This window comes from Pagrus pagrus, assembly GCF_965226575.1.
Source record: "Pagrus pagrus genome assembly, chromosome: 10".
Lineage (NCBI taxonomy): Eukaryota > Metazoa > Chordata > Actinopteri > Spariformes > Sparidae > Pagrus > Pagrus pagrus.
Window position 1 is genome coordinate 10595856 of NC_140194.1, and position 26631 is coordinate 10622486.

Sequence of the window (26631 nt, forward strand, 5' to 3'; positions counted from 1 at the left end):
ACCTAAGAAAGTTAGAAGGCTGGAGTACTCAATCCTTTAATGTGTAATCTGATCAAATGTCCTGCCATCTTTACTAAAACTGTTTATCTTGTTAAATGTGATATATTTAACAGCTAGACCATATAATATAATAATAATATGATATAAATGCGGGTTGAATACAAGTCCTCCAATTCAATCAACATTTAATCTTTAGGAGTTACGTATAGGAACAAAAATTACACTTCTCACACTGAATGATCATAACAACATGATTTATTGGAGAAAATTTATAATTTCATTGAAATCAGGTCGTGAATCAAATCATGTGTTTTCACAAATTAAGGCAGTGATGTTCTTCCTCTTCTCCATCGACTACTTCTTTTGGGCGGTCGCCCTCCTTGAAACCGTCTTGTTGGTGTTGGCATGTTTTTGTCGATCATTTCTGAAGAGAAATTAAAAAAACAACTCTTAAACTTTTAAACACAGAAAGAAATATTCTTTAATAAATAAAACGCTTCTACTGCTACCATCATGGTTTCATCAGCAATGGTACCAATGAACTTAGACAAAAGTGGGCCTTAACGGGGTCGGATTGATGTACCTGCCCATCTTGACTTTGTTTCTGCATCCCAGTCCTCCCTCCCAGTGACTGGTGCGGGCACCTCTCGTCATCATGCTTCCACAACTGATGCAAGGCTTTCCATTGCCGTACGGCTGCAACGACAAACAATGAAGAGATGATGATTTTTTAAATGTCTCCATGTCTAACATCAGCCTGTATGCATTAGTGCTTCCAGTTGAAACCAAATTAAGTAGCAGTGATAAGTTTGATATGTATGTCATCAGTATAAGCTCCAGTGTATCTGATATCGCTGGTTGGTGTCATTGTTCCTCAACGTAATAAATTATTGTTCCAGGACCGTCATTAAAACTGACCAATCACATTGTTCTGATGTCATCATTTTGCGACTCATGTGGGTGGTTCAACATAGCTCCAGGGCCATCATTTCAAGTTAGGCAGAATCAGATCGTGCTATAAGCTCCAGGTTATGGAATGTCGTGTCCGGTCTATAGCTCACCTGTTCTTTGGCACAGTAGCCACAGATCATTCTGGTGGCCAGTTCCATGGGGTGGTCCTGGTCCTCATCATGGCACACGTCACAGGGGTAAGCCCGGCCACAGCAGGGAAACCTGAGGGAAGCTTTCATGATATTCTACACTTTTCTTTCACAGATAAATAAGATAGGACACAGTGATGATGATACCTTAGCCAGCGATGGCTCTGTTTGTAATGTTTGCATGTTCCCTTTTCTGGCAGTGGCTTCCCCTTTTGCACAGCGGGATCTCTGATCGTCTTATAATTAACAGCACCGGCACTTGGACCTGCAGGAAGGAATCACATTATATTGGCCTGAATTACAATGTGAGGTAACATTGGTCAGCGAGCCAACTGTGGCTGTTTGTTGCTGCAAGATCTTGAACCACTGCTGATCGCCTTGATAGCAAATGTAGGTGAGCTCTGACCTGTTTTGTTGGTGCGTGGTGGAATATATTGGAATCTTGTGCTCTCAGCAAGAATACTGAGTTTGCTGTGGCAGTGTTCACAATTAAACTCCTTTGTTTGACCATAGGAGAGGTTCTGATGAAAACGAAAGACAAAAACAGAGCCCGTCAGGACATGTTTCAGTTATTCCTGGTGACATTTCACACTTCTGATTCACACAGGTATTGTAGTGTTAAGCGTTTCATCACCTGCATAGGAACGTCCTGGGAGCAGCTGAGGCAGCCCACACTGAGTTCACACTCCTGAAGCACAAGGTCAGCAGGTGCAGCATTGTGAAGGTCCAGGTATCCCAGGACATCACTGTAATGGTGCAGCATGCAGGGCCTGAATGCAGCATTGATGCTTGCACTGCACTTTTCACACTGAGCCGTGCAGGGTGTCCTTCCAGTCAGTGTCAGGTCTGCAGTCACCTTACACCTGCAGACAGTACACTTACAGTCAAGTCCTTCTGGTTAATCCAACTCTAATTTGTGGATATGAAATTGAGCTCTGTTTCCTCACCTGTTGCACTGAAGGCAAACTGTGATTTTTGGGGCCACTACAGTGGCTGTGTTCTCTCCAAGCCTCAGTCCGAGCAGCTTCACCTCTGTGCCTCTGCGGGGATCGCTGATCTTAATGTTCTCCACCAATTGAATGGCATCCTCTTCCTCCCGCCCTTCATCACCACCTGGACCCTCCTGCTGCACCGACTTCTCTCCCTCCACCGTCCTCCCGCCTTCGTCGCTGACGTCCTCATCTGCAGCAGCGGTGTCAGAGGCAGCCGGGTCAGACGAATGATCATTCGCAGATTTTTCAGACACTGTTGCCTGGAGCTCCTGGTATGAAATGAACTGCAATCCAGCCTTTTCCAAATCAATGTCTTTCTTCAACTGCAAAAACATTAACAAGAAGAGAAAATCTATCTACTATCTGCAGGTTTTTAAGGGTCATTTCAGAAAATTCAAAGGGACACAATCATGTTGCAGTCTAACCTGCCTGGCTCCTTCAGTGAACAGCCTCTCCAAACTACGATCGAGCCAGCGAAGAAAAGGCCGGAAGAGCAGCTCTACCTTTCCCAGAAGCTGATTGGTTGCATGCTTGGCTTGGAGCCACTCCAGTGATGCCTCCTGTACATGTCTAGAGATTTACAGAAAAGTCAGCACCGAGTACTCTTAACATTAAATGTTAAAATAAACTGCATGTGTATTTACCTTGCCATGACTGGCGGCAGATCCTGGTCCAACGGTATATCCAATGTGAAAACCTAAGAAAATGTATCAAGAGGATGAGGAACTGTTCTTTCGATGACAACCATCTCTTGTAAAGTTTAGCTACAGAGCATGCAGTGTCAATGGAAGCAGTGGTCTTTACCTCCTGAGGGTAGTTGTCTGGGAAGCTCACCATGATGTCAATTTCTTTCAGATCAAAAGGCTTTAAGTTAAAAAGCAGAGTTAGTATATTTCCAGATATTACTCTGGGATAATGTTCAACTATGAAACCTACTGTCACACCAAAGGATGGGAAATGAAGGAAAAGTTGGCTCAATATGATTTATAGGAAAAAGTTGCCTATGTTTTACCCTAAACCAAGGGATAGTGGCTTAGAAACATCATGAGGGAATAGTGGAGTGGCAAATTTTCTTTCTAGATTACTTGTTTGCAAATGAGCCAAAATAGCCAAGTTTTAATCACTGCTTTACCTCATTTCCCCTGTAAAACAAATAGGCTTAATTTAATCTCAGTGGTGCAGCTTAATTGAAACAAATCCCATGTTATCCTGTACTAATTAACAATAATACTATCACAGTAACATCACAGTGGGTGTTATTACAGTGTTCTAAGAACGCTTCTACTATAAAATCTATGGAGAGGCTTCAGTATTTGTGTCCAAATGCCATCGCTACAGTCTCACTCTGTGTTGATCAGTTGAGGAGAGACTTCTTCAAGTTAACATATTAAAACTGAGCTGTAACTTATTATAAAAATAATATGTGGGTGGATTTGAGCTTGAAGCTCTCAAGAGAGGAGAAAGAAGGTAGCAGGAAATGTTTACCCAGTCTGGATCAGTGGCCGCTACGGTCGCCCTGTAATAAGTAACTTTGCCATCACCTCGTTCCTGAATAATAAGCTGGTCTTTTGGAAAACGCTTCTTCAACTGCCTGATCTCTGTGTCTCGCAGCTGGTTGGCGAGATCCTCTGTCAGGTCACACAGCTTGACCTCCTGGAGGATGCCGGGACGGGGTACCGGTGGCATCCTCTGTGCAGATCTTGAGTAATTCCCAGGAACAGGCTGGTCATCCAACGGGGGTAACTGTGGTGGATGCCAAAAGCGACATCTGTCTTCCATGGTGCAGTGGCCTGAGAGAAAGTAGCGGCAGGGGCGGTGGCCAGCTGCAGGGGCAACCCTGTACCCCACATTTCCTCCAGTGACCTCTGAGTTTGGAAACGTGACATCTGATTGGCTGGGTGTCCCGGTGGTTTTCTCCTTATGAGCTCTGGCATCATCTCTTATGTGTAGGAATCTGCATCTCTTCCCAAAATTGCAGTGTCTTCCTTGAGAGAAGAAGCGACACAGCGGCTGTGTATGCACAGGCTCTGATTCGCTCGTCTTCTCTCCCTCACCCTCCTCCATCAGTATCAACCCCTGAATGAATGAATAGAGACATATAGATTATTGAGATGTATCTACTCGTTTTACATATATGTAAGAACTATGAGGCTAAAGTATGTGGACACACAAATATTACACCCATTTCTGATTAATATGAGTATGGATATGGCTGCTAGAACAGCCTTGACTCTTCTGGCTACAGGCATTTACTCTAATTCAGTCACAAGAGCCTTACTGAGAGCACTGATGCTGGCAGATTCAGTTTGGCTCCACTAAACTTGCAAAACTATTTATTTGTGTGTGTGGTGCATAAAACTTCCCAAAACTATCTTCTTAAATAGGCGTTCCCAACCATCCTGGCTCAGGGCCCTTATAATAAAGTAATAACCACTTGAAACCTCTGAACACAGGTTATGGCCTTAGTGAGTGAAAAGCAATCCCAGTGACCAGGGAGTGTTTTCCTTCTCAATTTGTTTCATTTAAGGGGTTTTGAAGAAGAAAACCAAGAAAACGTATCCAGTATTGAGCAAGAAACAGGAGAAATCTGAAATAATATATATTATTTTGTGTAACAGAAACATCTGGTGACTCCTAAAATTTTCTTGGGAGCATCCTGAAGGGTCCTGACCCCCGGTCACTTGTTTTAAATATCATTGTATGCCATGACATGATTTTCTATTTTTTTTGTCTAATGCAGCACACATATCTGCTCTATAAATCACTTCATCTGTGTTCTTATTGAAAAAAATAAAAACATTATATATATATATATATTTGAATATCCTACAGGTAATTAAATCAAGTCTCACACACAACTCGGGAAAAGGAGCATTTTCTGATGGTTGCTCCAAAACTAACCCAAGCCATTAAAAACCTCCAGATACAGGTATGTGTACAGGCCAATCTGATGGACTTTAATCTGTCTTATTGCTCTAGTTATATCAAAGATTTCTGAGGCTAGAACTAACCATATACATTAAAGTTTTTGTTGGAACCAGTTAACCTAACGAGCCTTTATTTAGCCTCATGATCCGTATCATCTTAAGTTGCATTAAAGTATCATTACCATCCTAATAATATGTTCTTCTGCTTTTTTTTCTTGCTAGTCTTCACAGTATCCACTATGGATCGACAAAACGACCAGCGTTAGCTAAACTTTAGCCACAGTTGTCAGAGTAAAGTTCCTTATTGATGACAGTCACTTCATTTAAAACAATTTTATTGTTGTGGAAAGATTACATTACCTTAAATACACCTGAGGGTCCGCGTAGAGGTTTATTCCGTGCAGTGAAAACAGTGGTTTTAATGGCTAACTGTCAAGTGACTACGTTAGACGGCGCAGTCATTTTACGTCATTACGTACGTCGTAAGGTTCAGAATCGGTTGAGGTAACGTTCGGGTCCGTGACACAATCAAACAGGACTATAATGGGTAAACGTTATGGTAATTTTAGTTACAGGCTATCGACTCGTCCTCTGTTGTAGACTGGCGAGAAATTTGTTTCGACGCCCTCTACAGTTTGGGAGTGTGAAGTGTCCACTTCTCTACTCAAGTTGAAAGTTAATTGTAGACCTTGAAAAACAGCAGTTGATAAAACAGTTTCCACCTCCGGCCTTTTGTAGTAGCTGGCTTGTTGTTTTTTTTTTTTATTTATTTACATCAAATAGTGTCCAGATTGTGCACTTGGTTCATAATTAAAGCTCTTCCAAATAGAAATGTCCACAGAATGAAGTTATGAACCTACAATGTTACTTTATTTTAAAATGAAATACATTTAATTGTTGAGTAATGGTTTCATGTCAAAAGATAGATTGTAGTTAATTCCCATTAAATTATATTTTTAAATAAAAAAGTAAATGTATTTAATTGATCACTATTAGTTTTCAATACATTCTTATAATATCCGCCCCTCATACCTCCGGAGCCACGAGACTTTGTACTACTTTTTCACATATGCAGTAGCACTTCCCCACACCTGTAAACACACTGGAATTAACCTTGCAAGAATGCCAGTGTGCTTGTACGTGTATCTTAATGCCAGATATGTACAACTAACAGAAAGTTTGAGAGAGTAAGACAGGACTTTGAAAACATTTCCCACACTGAACAATTAATCATGATGAGAGCTATATGCTACCAGTTGCCCAGAGTGTATGAATAATTTGTTGCACTGTTGCACCCAGCTGTCACTTGATACCACAGTGAGCAAAGCACTCGCAGACACTCATTTTATTGAGTCTTTACCATAGCTGCTGTTTCCTGCTGGAACGTCCACATATCTCAGTCATTTATAAGACATTTACATTGTGATTTTTTACTTCAGGATGGATTTTGCAGATACCAGCATAGATCTTTGGATAAGATGTTTAGGAAACAACTCTTTGCTCCAGCCTCTGTGGGACAGCCTGAGGCACAACTACAGAGACTATTTGAGATCTCCACTCTTTCCCATTGTTCTGACCGTGTCCTCCTACTTCTTCTTGTGCCTTCCTTTCCTTGTTTGCGACATCATGGGGGAAAGGTGGGGATGGGTCCAGCAGTTTAAAATCCAGCCCAGCCGTCGTCCTACAGCCTCCACGCTGCTGCACTGTGCAGGCATCACCTTGTACAACCATGTGTTTCTTGTGCTGCCAGCATCAGTGGCCCAGTGGGCATGGAGGCCACCTGTGGACCTGCCGGACCAGGCTCCATCCCTGCTGGAGCTGATTGCCGGGGTGATAGGCAACCTCCTGCTCTTTGACTTCCAGTACTTTATCTGGCACCTGCTCCATCACAAGATCCGCTGGCTGTATATGACTTTCCACGCCATCCATCATAATTACTCATCTCCCTTTGCTCTATCCACTCAGTGTCTGGGCGGCTGGGAGCTGGTCACAGTAGGCTTTTGGACCACTTTGAATCCAGTGATACTGAGATGCCACCTCCTCACCACCTGGACCTTCATGGTGCTGCATGTTTACGTCTCTATAGAGGATCACTGTGGCTATGATTTCCCCTGGTCCACATCACGCCTGATACCGTTTGGCATCTACGGAGGGCCTAGCAAACACGATGTGCACCATCAGAAACCCAACAGCAATTTTGCACCACACTTCAGCCACTGGGATAAAATATTTGGCACCCATGCTGATTTCAGCTTCTCTTCTGCTGTGAAATAGAGGACTATAACACTAGCAGCTATAGATGGCAACCTGTGCTTTTATGTGTCTGTGTTTCCAAATCATGTGACGAAAGAGAAATCTACATGTTCACTTTTCTCACAAATGGCTGTCAAAATGAGGTGTGTTTGTGTTTCCTTCAGCTTAAATTATACTGAGCAAATGTGCTCATCATACTGTATATGGAAATTTTGAACTCCTTTCAACTTTGTGCACAATCTAAATAATACCTGAAGGCATCTGTCTCCCAGGGTATCTGGTTTTGTTACTCTGACAGTGATCCTGAGCTTGACACACAGATCACATTACGTTCTTCCTCGTGTAAATAAAACATAATTTGAGCCTCTTCTCTGCTCTTTACAATGCAAGCCTGTTTGTGTATTTCCATGTATTTGACTGCGTGGGACTTAACATGAGTATATTCCATTTTCTGCAACTTTATACTTTCACTCCACTACATTTTGGAGGCAAATATTGTACTTCTTACCAATTTGTTAGATAACTATAGTTGCTAGTTACTTTGCAGATTGTATGCTGCATCAGAGACAAAGTAGCACATTTTTAAATGCTTTTATTTTATTGCCAACTAGAGTAAACACTGATTCAATAACCAGCAAGGCCAATAATGAAGGCCTTTGTATCATTTATATTTAGGCCTACTTCTCCTTTTGATACTTAGGTACGTTTATTGCCAGAAAAGTACTTTTGATACTAAAGTATATCTAATATTATATACTTTAAGACTTTTACTAAAGTACTATTTGCATGATTAACTTTCGCTTTTAATATAAACATAATATTTCAACATGATATCTTTTAACTTTTGGATACTTCTCACAACACTGGTTATTTATGTATAAAAAGTACATTGCACATATTGATGATTGGTTAAATAATTAATTTATCATAGGTCTTCTGAAAATGTGACCAAATGTGCTGGGTCAAAAAAATAATACATACACCAACTTGATCGATCAATTTTGGCGATTATATATATCTTTGCAGCATGGCCTCTTTATGTCTTCTGAGTGATTCTGATTGATGACAGCTGGTGACTTTTCTGGGCCCAAATTTAATAAGGCTTGTTTTTACACACCCACTAGACTCAGCCACAAACACTACAATGGGAAAGTCTCAGCATTGATCTGAAAGAGCACAAAATTGATTTGAACAAGTCAGCGAAGCCACTTGGAGCCATTTCAAAGCAGTTACAGGTTGTTTGTAAGTATGAAGTAAATGACACAGTTGCATCACTGCCATAATCAGGAAGGAAACCCAAACTTAGACCTGGTGCTGAGAGGAAACTGGTCTGTGTGGTCAAGAGTAAACCAAAAACCACCAAAAAGCAAGTCTGCAGAGAATCAGAAGCTGCTGGGAGACAGGTGTCAAGCCATAGTATGTAAACTTTTGACCATGACTCTAGTGTGCAATTTGCAAATATGCTGCCTGCATTATTTAAAACTAGAGATTTAAAAATATAGACACATGCATACCTAAAAAGTAAATGTAAGGACAGCGTACAAAATTATTCTGTTACACATAGTAGTAAAAAAAACATCAAAATATATTTAGTGACCACCTTATCTCTGGATTTCTATTGTGACACCAGTACCTCTTTGTATTTTGAGGTCATGTAACCTGACCAGTGATCCCACAGTGGGACTGACACTCTGTAATGTTTAATGTATAAGAAACAGTTATATTTCCCACCACTAGATGTCAGTAAAACACCCCAACTGCCATTTCGACTATATTTAACATACTTCTATCTTTTAATATAGTTAACTACATATGTCATCAGCAAAGGCTTAAAGTTAGCAACAGAAAAACATCACATTCAATGTATTCAGTACATCTGAGGGCGGTTGGGTGATTTGTTTCTGGAGGGTTTGTTGTTGTTGTTGTTGTTAACCTGGTGGCGCCGCTGCAACCTGCTCCACTGACACACAGTTGGGATATGGAGTGTGAGCGGTGGAGCTGGCCGGGACATGTCTGAGTAGAAACCTGCGGTCTTTCCCAACACGTACAGCGTTAAAAACCCCGTTTTGAAGATGGGGCACTGCGGCATCACGTCGTCCAAGACGGTCCTGGTCTTTCTGAACCTGATATTTTGGGTGAGTTCGGAGCTTTGTGACAGTTTTAAACGTGCGTCACAGACAGCGCACCAGCTAGCTTAGCCGTGTCCAGTCAGCCGCTCCGCTAGCTGCGGCAGCCGACCTTCGTTCAGCCGGGGAGGGATTACTTTGACAGGGCAGTAAGAAGCACATCATATGTCAGGTTTAATGATTCCCTGCTAACAACATATTGTGTAAAGCACAGTTTATGTTTTGGAGTAGATATACCCTTTGTTTAAAAAAAGCTGCAGTGTCGCTTACTGTAGTCAAACTGTCACTTTTTTGACCCTCCCTGCGGGCTGTATATGTAGTTTAACCTTAATCCACCTCACGGCAGAGATTATGACTCAGCTGTATGTGTTGATAATTGTATAATTTAGTTCAAAACGTGTGAAGAAATGTGTTCATGATTTGGTAAAAAGCTCTCAGGGCATCCTATTTAAACTGCAGCCCCAGGCATTATGAACACAAATCCACATGACAGGTGTTTAAACACTGGCTGAAGATGTATTCAGAGCCTTTATTTACTTAAAGTATATTTTGCTGGTGGTTTTTACTGACTTTTACTTGTCTAAAGTATTAAAACATTTATTTTAGTGGATAATTATCATACACTCCAATAATCTATTTGTTTTTTTTACTGAGGCATTAATGTTTAAGTAGTTTGGAGTGGAGCTGATTTTGACTACATACTTGTGGGTGGTTTAACCTACAAAATCCTATCAGTATGTTTTGTTTGTAAATTGTGAACCTGTGAAGTATCTACAGCTGTCAAATGAAGGCAGTGGTGTAAGTAACAAGTACAGCCCTTTTCTCTGAAATGTTGGGCAGTTTACAGTAGCTGTGGACAGTGCTTCCTCTTTACTTGTTTTGAAACAGTGCTGGCACATCATTTTTGGTATTTGCTCCACATGTATCCCTGTTGGTCTTAGTTTTGTTTCTAGTGCAATAAGTGGTTTACAGCACAAATATTGTTCACTTTGGTTAATTGTTCATGATTAAAGGGCTGCTTTTGCACATTGGGCAGGCCTTCTGCTTATCATGTTTGTTGTTTGTTTGTTTTTTGTTATCTAGATTATAATGTCAACTTCTCATCTTATCTAGCTGTGGTGTTAATGTTATTACTGTGGGAGTCCACTCCTCCTCAATGAATGTAAAGGAAACACTGGTAGACTGAAATACTTTTCACCACTGAGGATAAGTGTATTGTTTGTGATGATCGACTGTATGCTGCTGCATGTTAGATACTAAATAATAACCCGCTAAAAACCAAACCACAACATACTGTTTAAGGTCGTGTATACCAGTTGTGGAGTATAGCCCAGATATTTTACAAAAGTGAAAAAGAGACGCGTGTGAAACATCAATCAATTTAAAACAAATGTGTAAAATGCTCATCACAATTTCCCAGAGCCCGAAGTGACGTCTTCAGGTTCTTTTATCCAACCAATAGTCCAAAATCCAAAATCCAAAGACTCCTCATTTCCTCGCAGGAAGTACAGCAAATGTTTGACATTTTTGCTTGAAAAAGGACTGAAATGACTGAATCATCAAAATAGTTAGCAATTAATTTTCTTTGGCTATCATTGCAGCTCCTAATATTGAGTTGCAAGTAATGTTATTTCTCCCACAGGCCGCTGCTGGTATCCTGTGCTATGTTGGAGCCTATGTCTTCATTACATACGACGACTACGATCACTTCTTTGAAGACGTGTACACTCTCATCCCGGCTGTGACCATTATCGCAGTGGGAGCCCTGCTTTTCATCATTGGGCTCATAGGATGCTGCGCCACTGTGAGAGAGAGCTACTGTGGACTTACAACGGTCAGTCAACGAGCAGCTGCATAGATGAGGCGACTAAGGCCTTTGTGCACATAATTGTAAAAAAAAGATTAACTTTGAAACGGCAGACACAGAAACTGCAGAAAAATTCAGTCATTGAACCCTATTCTACAATAAAGGTGTATATGCATGTTAGTTTTCCACAGTGTTTGTCGTCCGTGCATTGCATTTTAAATCTTGAAATTCAATCCACAGTTTGTCGTCATTCTCCTGCTGGTTTTCATGACCGAAGTTGCCGTCGTGGTGCTCGGATATGTTTACAGAGCAAGGGTGAGGAAATCAAATACGAGTCGGTGCATGTTTGTTTTTCTTTGTCTTCTTTGATGTTAAACTTCCAAGAGGTTCACACCCAACCTTAAGAGCAGCAACGGTCTGTCACAACCGTGTTGCATTTTATCGCTCAAGGAAATGCGTCATCAAATGTGCAATCTCACCCTTCTTAACCATTGACAGGTCGAAGATGAAGTAAATAGCTCCATCAAGAAAGTGTATGATGAGTACAATGGCACCAACAGCAACGCCCAGAGCCGTGCCATCGACTACGTTCAGAGACAGGTGAGGACAGAAAGCCCCTGTAAGCCTGTTTGAATTGTTCTGACTGAGTGAGTAGTAGACATTAACCTTGAGTCTTTGTTTTCACAGCTTCAGTGTTGTGGGATCCACAATTACTCAGACTGGCAGTATACACACTGGTACGAAGAATCCAAAAACAATAGCGTACCAATTAGCTGCTGCAAAAGTAATGTTGGAAGCTGCACGGGGTCCTTCACTCATCCTGAAGATCTCTATCAAGAAGTAAAACGACCTCTAAATTTGTTAAGTTTTCAAATACAACTTATTTTTAAGAGTGCCTTGCTATTTTTTCAATTGTGTATTGTCTGTGTGTGTACTGTATGTAGGGTTGTGAGGCTCTGATTGTAAAGAAGTTGAAGGAGATCATGATGTACGTCATCTGGACTGCGCTGACATTTGCTGCCATCCAGGTAAATGTCACCTTCATCAAGATAATTTGTTTCACAGAACATCACCAGTTTTTAATGTCAAACATCCAGTCTGATACTTAAATATCTTTAAAAAATAAAAATATATCTGACCAAATAATGAAGGTCTCGGCTCAAAACTGTTAAGTTAATAAGCAAATGTATGTGTAATGTAAGTATAACAGGGACTCCACAGAGAGAGTATCAGTATCAGTATCAGTTGGAGTTGTTGGGACTGCAAAAACACACAAGTGGTCGTGTGTTGTTACAGAGTGATGTGTCTTTTATCTGATAAACACTCTTTGGCAGAGTACAGACACTACCTTACAGACAACAGCCAAGTTTTATTTTGGCCCGCCATCAAGTTACTCACAGAATTAACTTTTAATTCCTGACAGCCGATGCGTCCGCTGGTGACGTTTGTCATTCGAGCTGAGAAGCAGCTACAGTAGCTGAATGTTTTTCTGCACTGCTCTCTGCTAATAAGAGAGGAGAAATAACAGATTTGTTTCCATCTGAGGTTATGAATCTGTGGATTTTTTAAAGGTCAGTTACCGGTGCGATCAAATACATTTTCAAATCCACACACTCCTAGTTTTTTTTACTCGCATGTGGAGAAAAATGCTTCCAGTGTAGAGCCAACTGTAATTAATAAGAGGAGTGTGCTGCAATGTTAAAAATCTTCCTATGCATTTATGTTTTGATAATCTGTATTCTCCTATTTGCTGGATTTTCCAATTCACTATAATTATACTCACAATTATATGCATTTTTGCTGTAATTCTACAGGCTTCCCTGTTAAATGCTGGCCCACTTATTGTGTTTACACATCAAGCAATTAATATGTAAATGACTCTCAGTGAGCTTTAGAGATGCTGCTAGGTGGATTTTTTTTCTCTCCTAGACAGTGACAGGCTAGCTGTATCCCCTCCAGTCTTTGTGTTATGTTACGCTAACAGTCTCCTGGCTCCATATATTCATCAAACAAGCACAAGAGTGATATTGATCTTCTCATCTAAGTCTCAGCAAAAAGGCAAATCATTTCCCAAAAATGTTTACCTATACCTGTTCCCTTTAAACCATTTTTGGTGTACTTAGTGCAAATTACACAACCACAGTGGAATTTTGTGCCACAACCCCAGTACATTTCTGAAGGGTTGTAACTGATGGGTCATGAAAAAAACAGTTAAGAACTAGAATAACACTAATAAGACGTCTGTCTCTTCTCTTTAGATGCTGGGGATGCTGTGTGCATGTGCCGTGCTGTGCCGCAGTGGCAGAGATCCTCCCTACGAGCCTCTCATTACTGGGGCAACCTACGCATAAAGGAAAACGCATTTCTCACCGCAACACACACTGTCAGAAATTACTTTTGTCTTTGGTGAGAGCATGAAAATAATATATTACCACTCTAACCTTAAAAACACTAACCACACTGAGTTAAAAGTATATTTGACCTGTTTTTCCAAAAAAAGCTACTGACCAAATTCTTTCATGGTCAACGTAAATGACATGTAGAAAGCATTATGTTGCTCTGAGGATGGCGTGAGGGTGCAGACCTCCATCTTACTAAACTCAAACCTTGTTAGTCATGTATGGAGTGAAATACGGACAGGGTAATTTTCCTTATGTTAGTTTGCACTATGTGTGTTGCTTTCAATATTTTATATTTAAATCTGTCATGTACTTGAATGAAAGATTGTATAATTCTACCCTTAACCTCCACCACTATTACTACTACTACTTATACTACTACTACTACTACTACTATTCTACTCCTACTATACCTATTACAGCTCAGTTTTGGTTAAAACCTTTCACCAGCAGTATTCCGTCAAGAAATGGTTGACACCACAACCCTAAACATGTAACTTAACTGGCTTTTCTTTTAAGAATCGGCCTTTGTGATCCCCTTCGGTATGTGGGATTTTTCAAGTAGTTATGTATTCTTAACTCTAGATAGACTTTGTCCTATAGCTGCTTGGTTTGTTTTTTTGTCTCAGCAGTCTACTGATGGTGGTTTTAAAGTTTGATTTGCTGATATGTAGCAATGGCAAGACTCAAGAATGTAAATAAAAAAAAAAAGTGGTAAAGTTTGAAATTAAATGAGTGCGTTTTTGGATTTATTGGTTAAATTTCTCTCAGGTCTTTACAAAGAGATGAAATGTTTGCACAAAATGTGAGATTTGTTTTTCCCAAAGCCCAAGATGACATACTGAAATGTTTTGTTTTGTCCGCAAGCCAAAGATTTCCAGTTTACTGTTGTAAGAGTAAAACAGTCAGAAAATATTCATATCTGAAAAAGTAGACTCACAGAATTTTGACAGTATTTGTCTTTAAAAAAATACTCAAACTGATGAATCCATTATCAAAATAGTTGGTGATTCATTTAATTGTTGATAACTACTATATTAATTGTTACAGCTCTAAACATTTATGTATGAATATCATATCAAAACTCTTCTAGAATCAGTAGACCAAGTTGCGCTCCCTTCTGAAACAACTTACGGGCAGCAAACAACCATTTTGGCCCCTCATACACGCTTAAAATGACTGAGCTATGGCTCTTTGAGAGACACCAAGATAGCAATGAATCACCTGCTGCAGAGTAACCGGATATCTTTGCAGGATGCTCAGACACATGACCCAGGAATAACTGCCCGGGTACAGTTCAGCTACTTTGTTTAGACAGTTCTGGTCTGGTCTTGTTCACGACAATGAAGAGGAAATAATAGAGCAATGTGGTTTCTGACAGAGCAGGGGCTACGAACAAATTAAATTATCTTTCATGTCAATAAATACAACATAGTCACGCTTTGTCAAATAATTATTCTAAGCATTCAGAGTAGAAACAGTTACTACAAATAGAAATTATATACAGGCCGACAACAGAAACCAAACATTCAGGACTGTAAAATAATAGTACAGTATATGAACAAACTTAGTGCAGTGACCTTGTGCAACAGATCACTAGAGTCTCCCAGCTGTCATTGGTATGAGGAGCACTCAACACACCAGCTGTAAGGGCAAAGTAATATGAATATGTGCCAAAGCAATAAATAATTCACCTTTCAGCACTGTCTCATGCTACCGTATGTGAAAGCCCCTATCTGTAGGATTATTGTGTGATATTCTCATTCTAATGACATGAGTTAGCTTTCATTCATTCGTCCATGTACTCTCTGAGACTATGTCAACATGCATAAAATATTCATTTTTTAGAAATGGTGGCTTGTTGGTTTATGTACAATGCATCTTTGTCAACGCACAGAGCAGACCAGAAACAGACGAGAGGCTGTGTGTTGCAATCTGTAGTAAAATCACCAATTAAAACAAATATTTTGAATGCGTTGTACACATGCTCTGAAAAACTGAATATATCATCACATCCCACATGTCTTAATCGCAAAACTCTACATCTGGAATAAGGTCTAATTCAAAATATGCAGTTTACATGATCCATATAAAATTCAAAATCTTGGAGTATATGGGATAATAGTGGAATATAAGTGTGCATGTAAATATAGTCCATGTATCTTATGATTGCACTGTAGGGGGTGCCAAAGTAAAAAGAATTTCAAATCCTACTCATAGGGGCTTAAATGATGCGTGTAACATAATTATGAACAACAGATGAGATGAAAGTATAAGAAAAAGTGAAATGACAAGCCCTTTACAAAATATTACACGAGAAAGTGTCATAGTCGTACAGTCCTACATTCTCAGGTAAACTCATTCTTTCATAAGGTAAGAGCCTGGAACCAATCCAGTGAGGCCGTTCCTTTGCACCGTCCACCAGCCGTCCTCACCTTGATCCACGACAACCACAACGTCACCATAAGATACAGAGAGCTCATCCTCCCCCTGAGCAAGCACAGAAACAATTAATCAACACATATCCCTGAAAATGAACACGGTTTATAACATTTGTCCTATGTAGAGGTTAGGAGCTGACCTGTGCCTCGTAGTCATACACGACCTTGAACTGGTCACTGCTCTGCTGGGAGTCCTGAAATCCGGGAATGGATGCGTACACTCCTTCTGATTTTTCTGCTGAGGAGTCTGAAATATAAACAGAATCTGCAGTGGTTCAGTTACTGCGTGAAGCAGGCCGTACTTTGCTGCTTTAATCCCAAACCAGTGAATACAATTTCATTGGATTATTGACAAAATTAATAAAACGATTTGATGGTAGATCGGGTTGGGCAACAGCTGACGATTATTTTAATTGCCAATTAATTTGTTGATTATTCTTATTTGGTCTATAAAATGTAAGAAAATGGTAAGAATCACTGATTAGTGCCACAATGCAAAGATATTCAGTTTACTGTCACAGAGGAGTAAGAAAAATATAAAATATTCACATTTAAGAAGCTAGAATCAGAGAATTTTCACTTTCTTCTTAAAAAATGTGTCAAAATGATTTATTCTAGAAATAGTTGGTGAATAATTTAATAGTTAAAAATTAATCAATTAATCGTTGCAGCTCTACCATAAGATGAACTCCGGTACCCTTGATTAATTTTAGCAATTCATTGCAACTTCTCTATTCAGGGGCTGGCTAGCCTCGAGAGTGGTTTAGGTGGTTAAGGTGTGAAAATGGATAACAGCAGGTTTAGGTTCAGGTTATTTTGGAGGCATGTCTGTCATATTTATTTATTTGCATTTGTGACAATAAATATACTTCAATTTATAACCCTATGTGTGCTTATAATGTTCCTCAAAGACACAAAAATGGTCAACATATGTGTTTATTCCTCAAATCATAACTTTAATTTTGTTTTATTTGTCTAAATTAGCTGAGCTTCTCGACAATGTTTCCACATACCCTCTCCACTGGAGTTTAAGGACATCTAGTTTACAGTTTTTCTCTCATCATTTTGGAAAATGCAGTGTTTCTTACCTACTGTACCAGTAGGTTGGGCAACTGAGTCATTGAGACTGGATTTGGAGCCACCAGAACAGTTCCCCTGCAGAAGATTTGAAAACCTACAAATTGGAGAAAGCATTCAGTAAGAAATACACAAAAATGTATTGAGAGGATAGAAAAGCATTAGGTAATAATCATCCGTCATAATCCCCATCAGCACTCATTTGAATTACACAATGCAAAACACTGCGTTATTCTGACCTTTTCATCACTCCCCCTACGAATCCGGCACTTCCGTTTCTGTCGGCTGTAGCGTCCCTCTCATAGTAATTTTGGTATTCAATCGGAGCTGCGGAGGGAACATTCAGATTTAGTAAACAAAAAAGTTAAATGCTTTAGAGGTTCACAATACATTGTCTATTTCTAATGATGTCAAGCATTTCAGCAGCGGCTGGGAGATTACACGAACATTTTCATATTGAAACATATTCAAATCGAAATCAGGAAGGCTGCAGGGCAGGTGCGTTACCTGGGGGGGTTGAGCCAGTTCTTTTCATCTCCACAAAGCAGTTGTTGTCTGTGATGATGTCACAATTTTCCAGTGTTTTCCTCACATCCTCGTAACACTGAAAGAACAGTTTGTCCAGAGTGAGTTTTAGACGTGCAGAGCAAGACATCTGAAAGTCTGTCACATACACGTGTGTGAAAACGGCTGCACACACCTCGTCATCTTTCACACACTGCATTGATAACTGGTTGCAGTGCACCCACAAAGCATTCCTTAGTACGTTGAGTCGGTCTTCTTCCTGTTGCTGAAACATCTGCAAAACATTATAGAATAATAAATAATTTAGAAAACATTGTAGCACAGTATATTAATGACACTATACAGAACTGTACACTGAGAAAAATCATCCAGCTCAACTAATATTTTCTCATTAACTTGATGTAAGTTTTATCTTTTTCAAGTTGACTGAATTTTAAGTTCAGTCAGCTTGAAATATATAAAACTTTTTTTTGTTTAAACGGTTTGTTTCTTTTTTATAGGTTGAGGAAAATATATGTGAGGCAAACTTGCCGTGTGTCTTTAATACATTTTGAGATGAGCCATGGTTGTTCACTTTTATAATTATGAGAAAAAATGCTAACCATGGCAAAGGTGTTTGATCCTCCTCACACTTGAACACTTGACATCAATGTTAAGTAGCTTCTATAAGATCAGCGACATGAAAGATAATTCAAACTAGATATTAAAACTGAACTGTAGATGTGAGCTTTGAAACTTTATGTTCTCTGCAGTCTGTCAACTCAAAGGTTCAGAGCTGACATTTGAGTGCTTTTTAATGCTTTCATGCATTAAAAACGCTGTTAAACTGTCTTTCCTGTTTTGCTTTGTTTAGTTTTTCTTTTCTGGTTTATTGCGTGTGTCTATTGTCCTGTGTTAAAGGCTTTTGAATGTGTGTGATTAAGGTTAATGAATAGCTGCCACAGTATTGTTGATGTTATCACACTTAAGTAGCCCGGAAACATTTTGGTAGATCAATGACTCACTGTATATTCTGCTTTTAGGAAGTACTGCACATCCTCATTGACAACCCAGGCCTCGGGTATTGCCACTATTGGTCCAACTCAGTACATTTTAAAATGCGTCAAGCCATAGTGTGCATTCCTCACTTGAACTCGCAGGGCTGTACTTTACCTCACATGTGCTGATGTGTGTTGATTCCCATTCTTGGCGAATCTTTTCCAGCTGTTCAATGTTTGATATGTACTGTTTCTCTAAAGGAAAGTAAAGGAGTTAGTAGTTCAAGAGAAGAAATCGAGATTGTATAACAGATTTAAACTTTGAGGTTTCATGTCATAAACAAAAGATACAACAAAGAAAATATATGGATTTATTAACTGTACTGCAATTTATTTCTAGAGCCCTAAATAAAAAGGAAGTACATTTTACTGCCATCCTCAAAAAAATGTTTCCTGATAAACCGAAGCAGCTTCCTACTTGAAACGACATTCAGGGCCAAAGTACAGCATCCCACTTATTATTTGTCCTTACCAGCCTCCTCTGCAGATTCTCTGCACTGTTTCGATTTGTTGTTCATCTGAAAAAGAAGAATATATTAAATGACACGCTGCCTCTACATCTGTAAACCTGTAGTTTTCACTATAAAAAGAAAACATCATTTACAGTTTTTGACATAGTCTTTGTAAATTACATTTTAAATGTGGACAGAAACTGTTAACCGAACAGCTTATAAATGACTGAATGAAATGATGAAGTCAGAGAAAAAGAGAATTGGATTTCCCAATGTGTTATGAAGTAACTGTGTAATAACTGTCAGTGTTGTTTGAGAAACCATCACTCTGGCTGCCAGCAACAGCAATTTATTTAAATGTACATCTTAATTTAATTTTTTTTCCTCTACTTTTAATATATCTTTCTTCTGTATTGTAAAGAGTATGCAAATATACTATAGTTATTCTGATATGTGGTAAGCAGTGCAAATGACGTGCCTGAGAGACTCTCGAATGTGACATGTGACAGTTATGACAAACGGAAGTAGGAGCACACAGACTTTCTACAGTGTACATGTTTATGATTCATTTATCAGACCTTTGTGGTAGAAATTAAAAGTTTAAAGCCAGAAGACTGTTTATCCAATTAATGTACTGAAGGGTAAAAGTTTCTCTGCGCTCACGATAGAGCTCAAGACATGTACATGTATGTGCAAGCTGGATTTTGTAATATCACAACCAGCAATCACAGTCTAATATGCAGCTTGCTCAGTCGTGATGTGGAAACTTTAAACATCCAGTGCACATACTATACACTAAGAGAGGACCATAAATAAAATTGGATACGTGAGTAAAGGGTAACGCCACCAATTTTAAACATTAGAGTGTGTTTACAGGTAGTGGGGAGTACTACTACTACTACTACTACTAGAAAAAAGTAGTATAAAGCCTTTTGTGACTGCAGAGGAAGTTGCATGTAATCTGATAAATTGCCTCCAGTGATGTCACACAGTGGCTGAATTGCATCATGGGTAATGTAGGCGATATGTTTTGAAAAGGAGGACGAATGCTTGGAATAAAAATGGTGATATCTCTGGTTCTGTTGTACCGATTTTGATCATTTGTTTTTAAACTGTCCGTAAGGAGTCCAACAGTGTGGAATGCTTTTCACAACCCAAAGCCTACATTACCCACAATGCAACATGTCACTGAGTGATATCATTGGAGGCAATTTGTCATATTACATGCAACTTTCTCTGGAGCCACAACATGCTTTATACTACTTTCTTCACACATGTAGTAGTACTCCCCAAGATCTGTAAACACACTTTAATGTGTAAAATTGGTGATGGTGGAGTTTCTCTTTATTATCTCTTCGCATATTATAGATTTTGGATTTTTCAGGAAGGGAGAAGGACTAGATGTAGTTTGAAGATTTTTTTTACTAGCAAATTGAAAATCCAGCAGTGCATTTTATATGTATTAAAGGAGGAGATCTTCAAAGATTCATTCTTTTGAAGTAACGCTTATCATTACAGAAAGTCACGCCTGAAATGAAATCACCGCACTGAATCTTTGATGGGTCGCACTAGATTTACCTTCTCAATCTGTTTGGGAGTGGCTGTGGGAGTGTTGCCCATCTTCTCTGCGGTTTGCTCTGCTTCATCTGCCTCTTTGCAGCGCTGCTCGTAGGATCTTTTAGACTATAGGTGGAGAAACAGAACAGAAACCGTACGAAACTTTAACACCCCTGCTCTGTTCGTCAGCACTCTGCTCTGTGAGCCCTTGACAGGAAAGGGGAGGTGGGGGGGTAGGGGGCAAGATCAGTCAAGAAAAGAGGAGGCATGCATGTGCAGGAAAAACAAAGTATATCAAGTCAGATCTCACTTCCTCATTGTGACCGGAGAGAAATATGATCTCAGACTCCTTACTGTGTCGATGACAACAGTGTATTTACTTACTGCTTCCTCTTGCAAATCTTAAAAATACAGAGCAATGCTTCTCAGAATGAGGCCGAAAGCTGCATGTCATGCATTTAACATGCAAGCAGGATGTAGCTGCACTAAAACTGCACCTGAGGCGATCCATGCAGTTCATCACTGCCATATTTATATAAAGAGCAATATAAATACACTCGCTGAAACAGAAATAAAGACGTCTGATAGTAGAGGTCATGATGACAATATACATTGACCTTACATCTGTTGTTTTCTTGTACAGTGAGACTTTTGTCTTCTGGACCTTCTCCATGGTGACATCAAACTAAGAAGTGAAGGTATAAAGAAAAAAAGTCACAATCATCAGAAAACCACACTGAGAGATGCTACTGTTTTTAGATTTCCTCTGAATGCAAATGACTAAGAGATGTGTACCTTTTTTCTCTGTTCTTTCTGCCGCTCTCTGAACTGCTCCATTCTCTTCACCTCCTCCTTGAGCATTCCAGCAAGCTGAATGTGCATGTTTCCTACATTTTCAATTTCTAAAAAACACCAAAAAATGCAACTAAAAACTCAGGACTGTGTGACGTGCGCAAGAAAAGATGATGCAGGAAACATATCCTGTGCTTACGTGTTTTCATGTCATCAAAAGACGTTTTCAAAGTGCTGCGAAAACAAAATGAACACAAAGCACTCTTAAAAGATGCTGCACCTTCATGCATTTTACAGCGGAAAGATGTGTTGCTTGGAATGGTTGACTCAGAGTTGATGAGTATATCAATGCCACCTACCAGATCTCATATAACCCCCCTGCTTTGCGGGCGATTGTGACCAGTTCCTTGCCATATTTCTCTTCCGCTGATGCCCTACATAGAAACCATAACAGAGCCACTGAATCACATTGTCATGTGGTTAATATTTCTCTTGCATGTCCTTTTTTCAAGAAATTCATGAGCCCACCTCATTTTCAAAAGCTCCTCTACGTCTTTGCATGTCCGTCGTCCATCATGAAGCCTCTGACTGATGGCCTCGTACCCAGTATTACTAATAAAGTCTTCTCCCTGGAACCATAAATACTCAACCATGATTCTCATACATTCAGTACTTTCACATTAGGTCTAAATAAATGCTATTAATCTGAAAGGTTGTGTCCATTGGAAACAAAAAGGTTGCTGTTTCTTTATTGCTTCTGTAATCAAAGACCCAAATGATCCCCTTTAGGTTACAGCTGATGAGCTGAATGAAAGTGTTATAGTGGTATCTCAGCCACAGTGGAAATTAACACATGTGGTTGCTGCTCAAGTCTGAATGGAAAGCCAAGTGGGAGAGACACCAGAAATCCCCTCTTGTGCACAAGTATTCTTACTTTACTGAAATTTGACTGAGGCGGAAGTAAAATAATGGTGTACAAATCTCTCATGTTCATTTCTATTGTGACTGAATTAGCATTTACATGAGAATACTGATAACACGGTGAGAATAACAGAGGAAAAAGGAAGCACACATCTTCACAAAGTAACCTCAAGCTAGATATTAACTAGCCAGTTCCACATGCTTTGTTTATGGCTATAGTGGAAAAAAATAATAATTACACCGTGTTGATAACGGATTACATGGATATTGAGTTATGATCTGTTGTAGTATTGCACATACACATTATTTTAGAAAGATTAAATTAGCCTGATTAACAGGAAACCCAATAATGACACAGGACACATGGTTACCACCATAAAGTTATAGAATTCAAGCGTTATTTTGGCCTTCATACACAATTTCAAAATAAAAGTTGTACTGAGATAGAGCTGTTTAAGTTGTGTGACACACCGGTATTAGATAGACATAGGAGTAGTCAACCCAGCGATAAAAACGTTTATTTTTTTCTTGTCAAGACTGCGTACAAAAATAAAAATGAATGTTTTAGTCAAAGCAACAACTTTGTACCCATTCAGTAAGAGTCAAAGTTCGAAACAGGAAAGCAAAGAAAGCAAAGATTAGAAGTGTATAGACAGGACAAAGTCTTTAGCTAACTGCAGTCAAAGATAGGCTCCAGATAACTTAACACATATCAGGTATATGGTACAGCAGACACTGTCAAGACAATATGAAAAGCATAAAAACAGTAGAAGTGACAAGATATTACCTCAAATCTCCAGTGAATACACTGAATACAACAACACTGACTCCACAGCTCAGTTAAAACTCAAAGTCAGCATCAACATAACATCACAAAAAAAAATCTAGGAATCAGTGGAATCAATCCAACTCACCCAGAAGGCGTCTTTAAATTGTAATGTCATCTTGGCAGCGGTTAAAAATACTCCCCGTTGGAGAATCCACTCAACCAAGAGTCACTCTGTAACAAACAGCAGCGAAACTTGCTGTTGCACGCTGCAAGTGAAACGGTTCATCACACATTCAGGAAACTAGCCGTCAAACAGCCTTCACTTACTCCCTTGATTTGAATGAGGAAGAGCTGCAACATGTCAGTGGTTAACGCAACTGGACTCACACTCATGTCAGTTTGCTTTTGCTGGTATGTGAAAGGAAAAGTCATTACGGCTTAAGTTCAGCAAACCTGCTCTGTTATCAGAGCAAACTCCAATTTCTATCTGTTTTTGAGGGGAATGTCTTACAATATTATGCAATTTGATAATAATAGGCTTGCAACACATACTCTTTTGTGAAACTGTGGTCCATTTGACGTAGCCTGAGCTTGTGATGCATTATTCTTGTGTTCAAATATACGTTTTACGGCTACTTTAAGTCATTCACTTTCATAAACTGATCCTAGATAAGGTCAACAATCCCACGTCTAATGTCAAAGCACAGCACAGGACATAAACTGAATTACATCTTCATGTCAAACAAGAAAACTAACAAAAACAAACAGTTTAGCTACAATTCATCATGTGATACATGTAGCTGTCTGCCATAGTCTGTCACTTCACTGTTCATGAATGTTTCTTGATTTTTCAAAACTTCAGCTTCTGAGATCTGCCCGTCTTCATCGTGGTCCATTTCTTTGAGGAGGTGAAGAGCCTGAGAGGAAAACATGGAAAAGAAAATCAGTGACTATTTGAAGATTATGGAGAGAAGTTATATGTAATCATACCAGGAAACAGCTATAGAAGCATCCAAATACACTGTTTCCCCATGTATTTTAAAGGAGACATATTATGCCCTTTTTTTAGTTTTATCATTTATTTTAGGTTACCACTGCAATAGTTGTTTTCTCATACTGTCCAGGGCTGCAGCTCTGTATTCCCAATCTGTCTGAAACGCTCTGTTTTAGCTCCTGTCTCTTTAAGCCCCCCCCTTCCCAAATACCCAGTCTGCTCTGATTGGTCAGTTCATACACGCCTGACCCAGCACCGCCAACAACAACAGAGCAGCTGTATTAAATCAATTCTTACATGACAGATTAGCCACTAGCAGCAATTATGCAAATGTGTGACTCTGTGATGTAGTGTGATGTCACGAAGACACAAAAATTAAAAGCGAGACTGCTGACGAGGCATTTCAGGAGCAGTGTTTTCTGTGGGAGAGAGGAGCTTCTGTTGGTGTGGGCTTTGATCTTTAACTTTCAAAATCTTTTACATGCACAAGAACCTTTATAACACACTGACGGAAAAGAGGAAAGTGAAAAAGTATACTAAGTCACCTTTAAACTCATAACTTTCTGTTAATTTACACTATTCTGCCAATAAAATCCAGACACACGCTGTACCAGTGGAGTCGTACCTCTTCTCTTGCAGAGCCATAGCTATTAGGCGCAACCCAGCGCAGTTGCTCCTCTCTGTTCAACTTCCCATCCTTATCTTGATCGTAGAGGTCTTTAAACCGCACTGTTTCTTCAATCTCCCACTGTGAAGGGGAATCCTCTGATAACATAAAAAAGTGTTAAAACTGATTATGGGGTGACTAATGACCACAGCAGGGGAAACCAACACCAAACAGATCATTCATTGCTTGAAAGAGAATCTCTGTGGTCTTACCCTCACCACGAACATCCCCGATAAATTCACTTAGACTGATGAATCCATCTTTGTCTGTGTCATATTCAGCCAACACATCTTCAATGGCAAAATCCTATTAGAGATAAAGGTCAATCAATCAATTCTAACATGACACATAAAGGGAAGGATGCATTATCATATCGGGTTTTGCAGGAGTAGGAGCTAAACTCATCTTACAGCCATGTGATCCACTTCAGATGGGTGGGTGAAGGCCAGAAACTCTGTCACGTTAAGCCCGGACGTATTGTCCGCATCAGCAAAGTCGAAGCGCTTCCTCTCCTTGAGATGGAGCTAATGAGGATATGAGCCTATGTTGAGGTGTTACGTATACATCCATCTGTGGTATAATGTACGTGTTAACGAGACAATAAAAGTTTACCTACATGTCTGAGAGACTGTTGCTCTGGATCTTCATTGGCGGTGTCATCAAAACTAATGAGCTGGTCATGAGTGACCATGTTGTATTCCTCCCACGTCACCACACCGTCTTTGTCTATGTCAAACTCAGGGAAGCGCTCCTTTGCGTCGTCCAGAGCATATTTTCTGTAGACGTGCTGAATCCATAGTGTGATCTCCTCTGTGGACAAAACACAGCCGACTGAGTATGACCTTCTTTCCCTTCTGTTTATCTTGATTTTCTTTGCAAATGAGAGACATAAATGTACCTGCACTTAGCATATTGTCAGCATTCGTATCAATCTTCTTCACAATTTCCATGATCTTTTTCCTCTGTTCTACTGGACTAAGTTTCTTTATCTCCTCAGTGTCCTGGAAGAACATAAAATAAGACGTGAGGACAGGTGATGAGTGAGTAGGACACTGAGCTGAAGGGTGTCAGAAAATGGGTAGAAACATTTAGTAACCTCATCTCCGAGCAGGACGTTCATGTCATGTTCAGGGTTGTGCTGCTGGCCAATGTAGTGATCTTCATGAAGATGTTTGTGAGAGCTTTGTCCAAATCCAAACTGAAGTAGCAACAAGACCAACAATGCAGAGGATGCCATCTGTGGAGTAACACAATAAAATGAAAATCAAATGGTTATAAAGAGCCTCTATGTTTTGGATTAGCCTCCAAGGTGGTTTGAAAATTGGACTGACCACAGAGCAGAACAGTTCTGCCAAACGGCAACTGTGCACTCTTGTGGTCAGCTGGAGGAAGTTCAAACAGATTAAAACTTTATATGTGAACCACGTCCTGTATGATGAAGAAACCTGCTAAAATCTACCAGGAACAGCTGCATCTGAGATGAAGAGAGAGGGGAACAAAAAGGCAGAAAGCCTGGTAGACATACTAGTTCTTATACTAGTAGTTTTCATTAATTCCTGTTTAAACTTTATGTGTCTGAGAGCCAATGAGAATGAGACAGATAGACCTAATGTTACAGGCAGAATCGAGGACGACATCAACAGCTCTGGCCAAAACAAATAAACACACTTAAACTAAAGACAACAACGCAAAGATGCAACTGATAAAGTACGTTAACAAAGCTGACAAACGAGAGAAACATGTTGTTGTTACCGTGTAAAGATCTTCGTAGAGGGGGGTGAGGTTTTCGACGTCA

General features: G+C 39.7%; 5 protein-coding genes across 7 annotated transcripts; 2 read left to right on the forward strand and 3 right to left on the reverse strand.

Annotated features, from left to right (window-relative positions):
- Positions 1-237: 237 nt before the first annotated feature.
- On the reverse strand, positions 238-5474 carry LOC311263457 (uncharacterized protein). Its single transcript, XM_084363528.1, has 12 exons — positions 5380-5474; positions 3578-4168; positions 2897-2956; positions 2737-2789; positions 2518-2662; positions 2048-2415; positions 1735-1963; positions 1507-1621; positions 1248-1365; positions 1062-1173; positions 584-696; positions 238-424 (listed from the first exon to the last, which is right to left on the reverse strand). Exons 2-12 carry the CDS (start codon positions 4154-4156, stop codon positions 355-357), a joined length of 1962 nt encoding a protein of 653 aa, XP_084219654.1. The 5' UTR covers positions 4157-4168; positions 5380-5474; the 3' UTR covers positions 238-354.
- A 985-nt stretch (positions 5475-6459) lies between these two features.
- Positions 6460-7293, forward strand: ch25hl1.2 (cholesterol 25-hydroxylase like 1, tandem duplicate 2; the record flags this gene model as incomplete). The annotated part of the gene is made up of 1 exon (XM_084363128.1): positions 6460-7293. One exon carries the CDS (start codon positions 6460-6462, stop codon positions 7291-7293), a length of 834 nt encoding a protein of 277 aa, XP_084219254.1.
- Positions 7294-9213: 1920 nt separating this feature from the next.
- tspan3a (tetraspanin 3a) lies at positions 9214-14352 on the forward strand. The gene is made up of 7 exons (XM_084364695.1): positions 9214-9407; positions 11041-11232; positions 11446-11520; positions 11704-11805; positions 11893-12045; positions 12150-12233; positions 13464-14352. The coding sequence occupies exons 1-7, from the start codon at positions 9345-9347 to the stop codon at positions 13554-13556; spliced, it is 762 nt and encodes a 253-aa protein (XP_084220821.1). The 5' UTR covers positions 9214-9344; the 3' UTR covers positions 13557-14352.
- On the reverse strand, positions 14132-23393 carry pstpip1a (proline-serine-threonine phosphatase interacting protein 1a). Of its 2 annotated transcripts, none has more exons than XM_084364691.1 (15): positions 23321-23393; positions 22014-22114; positions 21845-21919; positions 21685-21719; positions 21489-21595; positions 21316-21378; positions 20715-20819; positions 19157-19202; positions 18800-18879; positions 17823-17921; positions 17630-17726; positions 17362-17449; positions 17134-17219; positions 16186-16292; positions 14132-16094 (listed from the first exon to the last, which is right to left on the reverse strand). In XM_084364691.1, the coding sequence occupies exons 1-15, from the start codon at positions 23348-23350 to the stop codon at positions 15963-15965; spliced, it is 1251 nt and encodes a 416-aa protein (XP_084220817.1). In that variant the 5' UTR covers positions 23351-23393; the 3' UTR covers positions 14132-15962. The 2 variants fall into 2 exon arrangements, with proteins under 2 accessions (XP_084220817.1, XP_084220816.1); XM_084364690.1 differs by having other exon boundaries at positions 16186-16310.
- rcn2 (reticulocalbin 2) lies at positions 22909-26631 on the reverse strand. Of its 2 annotated transcripts, XM_084364694.1 has the most exons (9): positions 26589-26603; positions 26168-26218; positions 25933-26073; positions 25735-25837; positions 25453-25646; positions 25247-25360; positions 25049-25142; positions 24795-24934; positions 22909-24092 (listed from the first exon to the last, which is right to left on the reverse strand). In XM_084364694.1, the coding sequence occupies exons 3-9, from the start codon at positions 26071-26073 to the stop codon at positions 23949-23951; spliced, it is 930 nt and encodes a 309-aa protein (XP_084220820.1). In that variant the 5' UTR covers positions 26168-26218; positions 26589-26603; the 3' UTR covers positions 22909-23948. The 2 variants fall into 2 exon arrangements, with proteins under 2 accessions (XP_084220820.1, XP_084220819.1); XM_084364693.1 differs by lacking the exon at positions 26168-26218 and having other exon boundaries at positions 26589-26631.

Coding starts and splice junctions, on each gene's coding strand:
- rcn2 (XM_084364693.1), bottom strand. CDS start 26,073: ATGGCATCCTCTGCATTGTTGGTCTTGTTGCTACTTCAGTTTGGATTT. Junction 24,935..25,048: donor CGGGGATGTTCGTGGTGAGG/GTAAGACCACAG, acceptor TTATGTTATCAG/AGGATTCCCCTTCACAGTGG. Junction 24,093..24,794: donor ATGGCTCTGCAAGAGAAGAG/GTACGACTCCAC, acceptor TTTTCCTCTCAG/GCTCTTCACCTCCTCAAAGA.
- tspan3a (XM_084364695.1), top strand. CDS start 9,345: ATGGGGCACTGCGGCATCACGTCGTCCAAGACGGTCCTGGTCTTTCTG. Junction 11,521..11,703: donor GATATGTTTACAGAGCAAGG/GTGAGGAAATCA, acceptor AACCATTGACAG/GTCGAAGATGAAGTAAATAG. Junction 12,234..13,463: donor TGACATTTGCTGCCATCCAG/GTAAATGTCACC, acceptor TCTTCTCTTTAG/ATGCTGGGGATGCTGTGTGC.
- pstpip1a (XM_084364690.1), bottom strand. CDS start 23,350: ATGACATTACAATTTAAAGACGCCTTCTGG. Junction 21,596..21,684: donor TTTTGATGACATGAAAACAC/GTAAGCACAGGA, acceptor GGTGTTTTTTAG/AAATTGAAAATGTAGGAAAC. Junction 18,880..19,156: donor AGAATCTGCAGAGGAGGCTG/GTAAGGACAAAT, acceptor ACTTTCCTTTAG/AGAAACAGTACATATCAAAC.
- LOC311263457 (XM_084363528.1), bottom strand. CDS start 4,156: ATGGAGGAGGGTGAGGGAGAGAAGACGAGCGAATCAGAGCCTGTGCAT. Junction 2,790..2,896: donor CAGACAACTACCCTCAGGAG/GTAAAGACCACT, acceptor ACATTTTCTTAG/GTTTTCACATTGGATATACC. Junction 1,622..1,734: donor CCCAGGACGTTCCTATGCAG/GTGATGAAACGC, acceptor CGTTTTCATCAG/AACCTCTCCTATGGTCAAAC.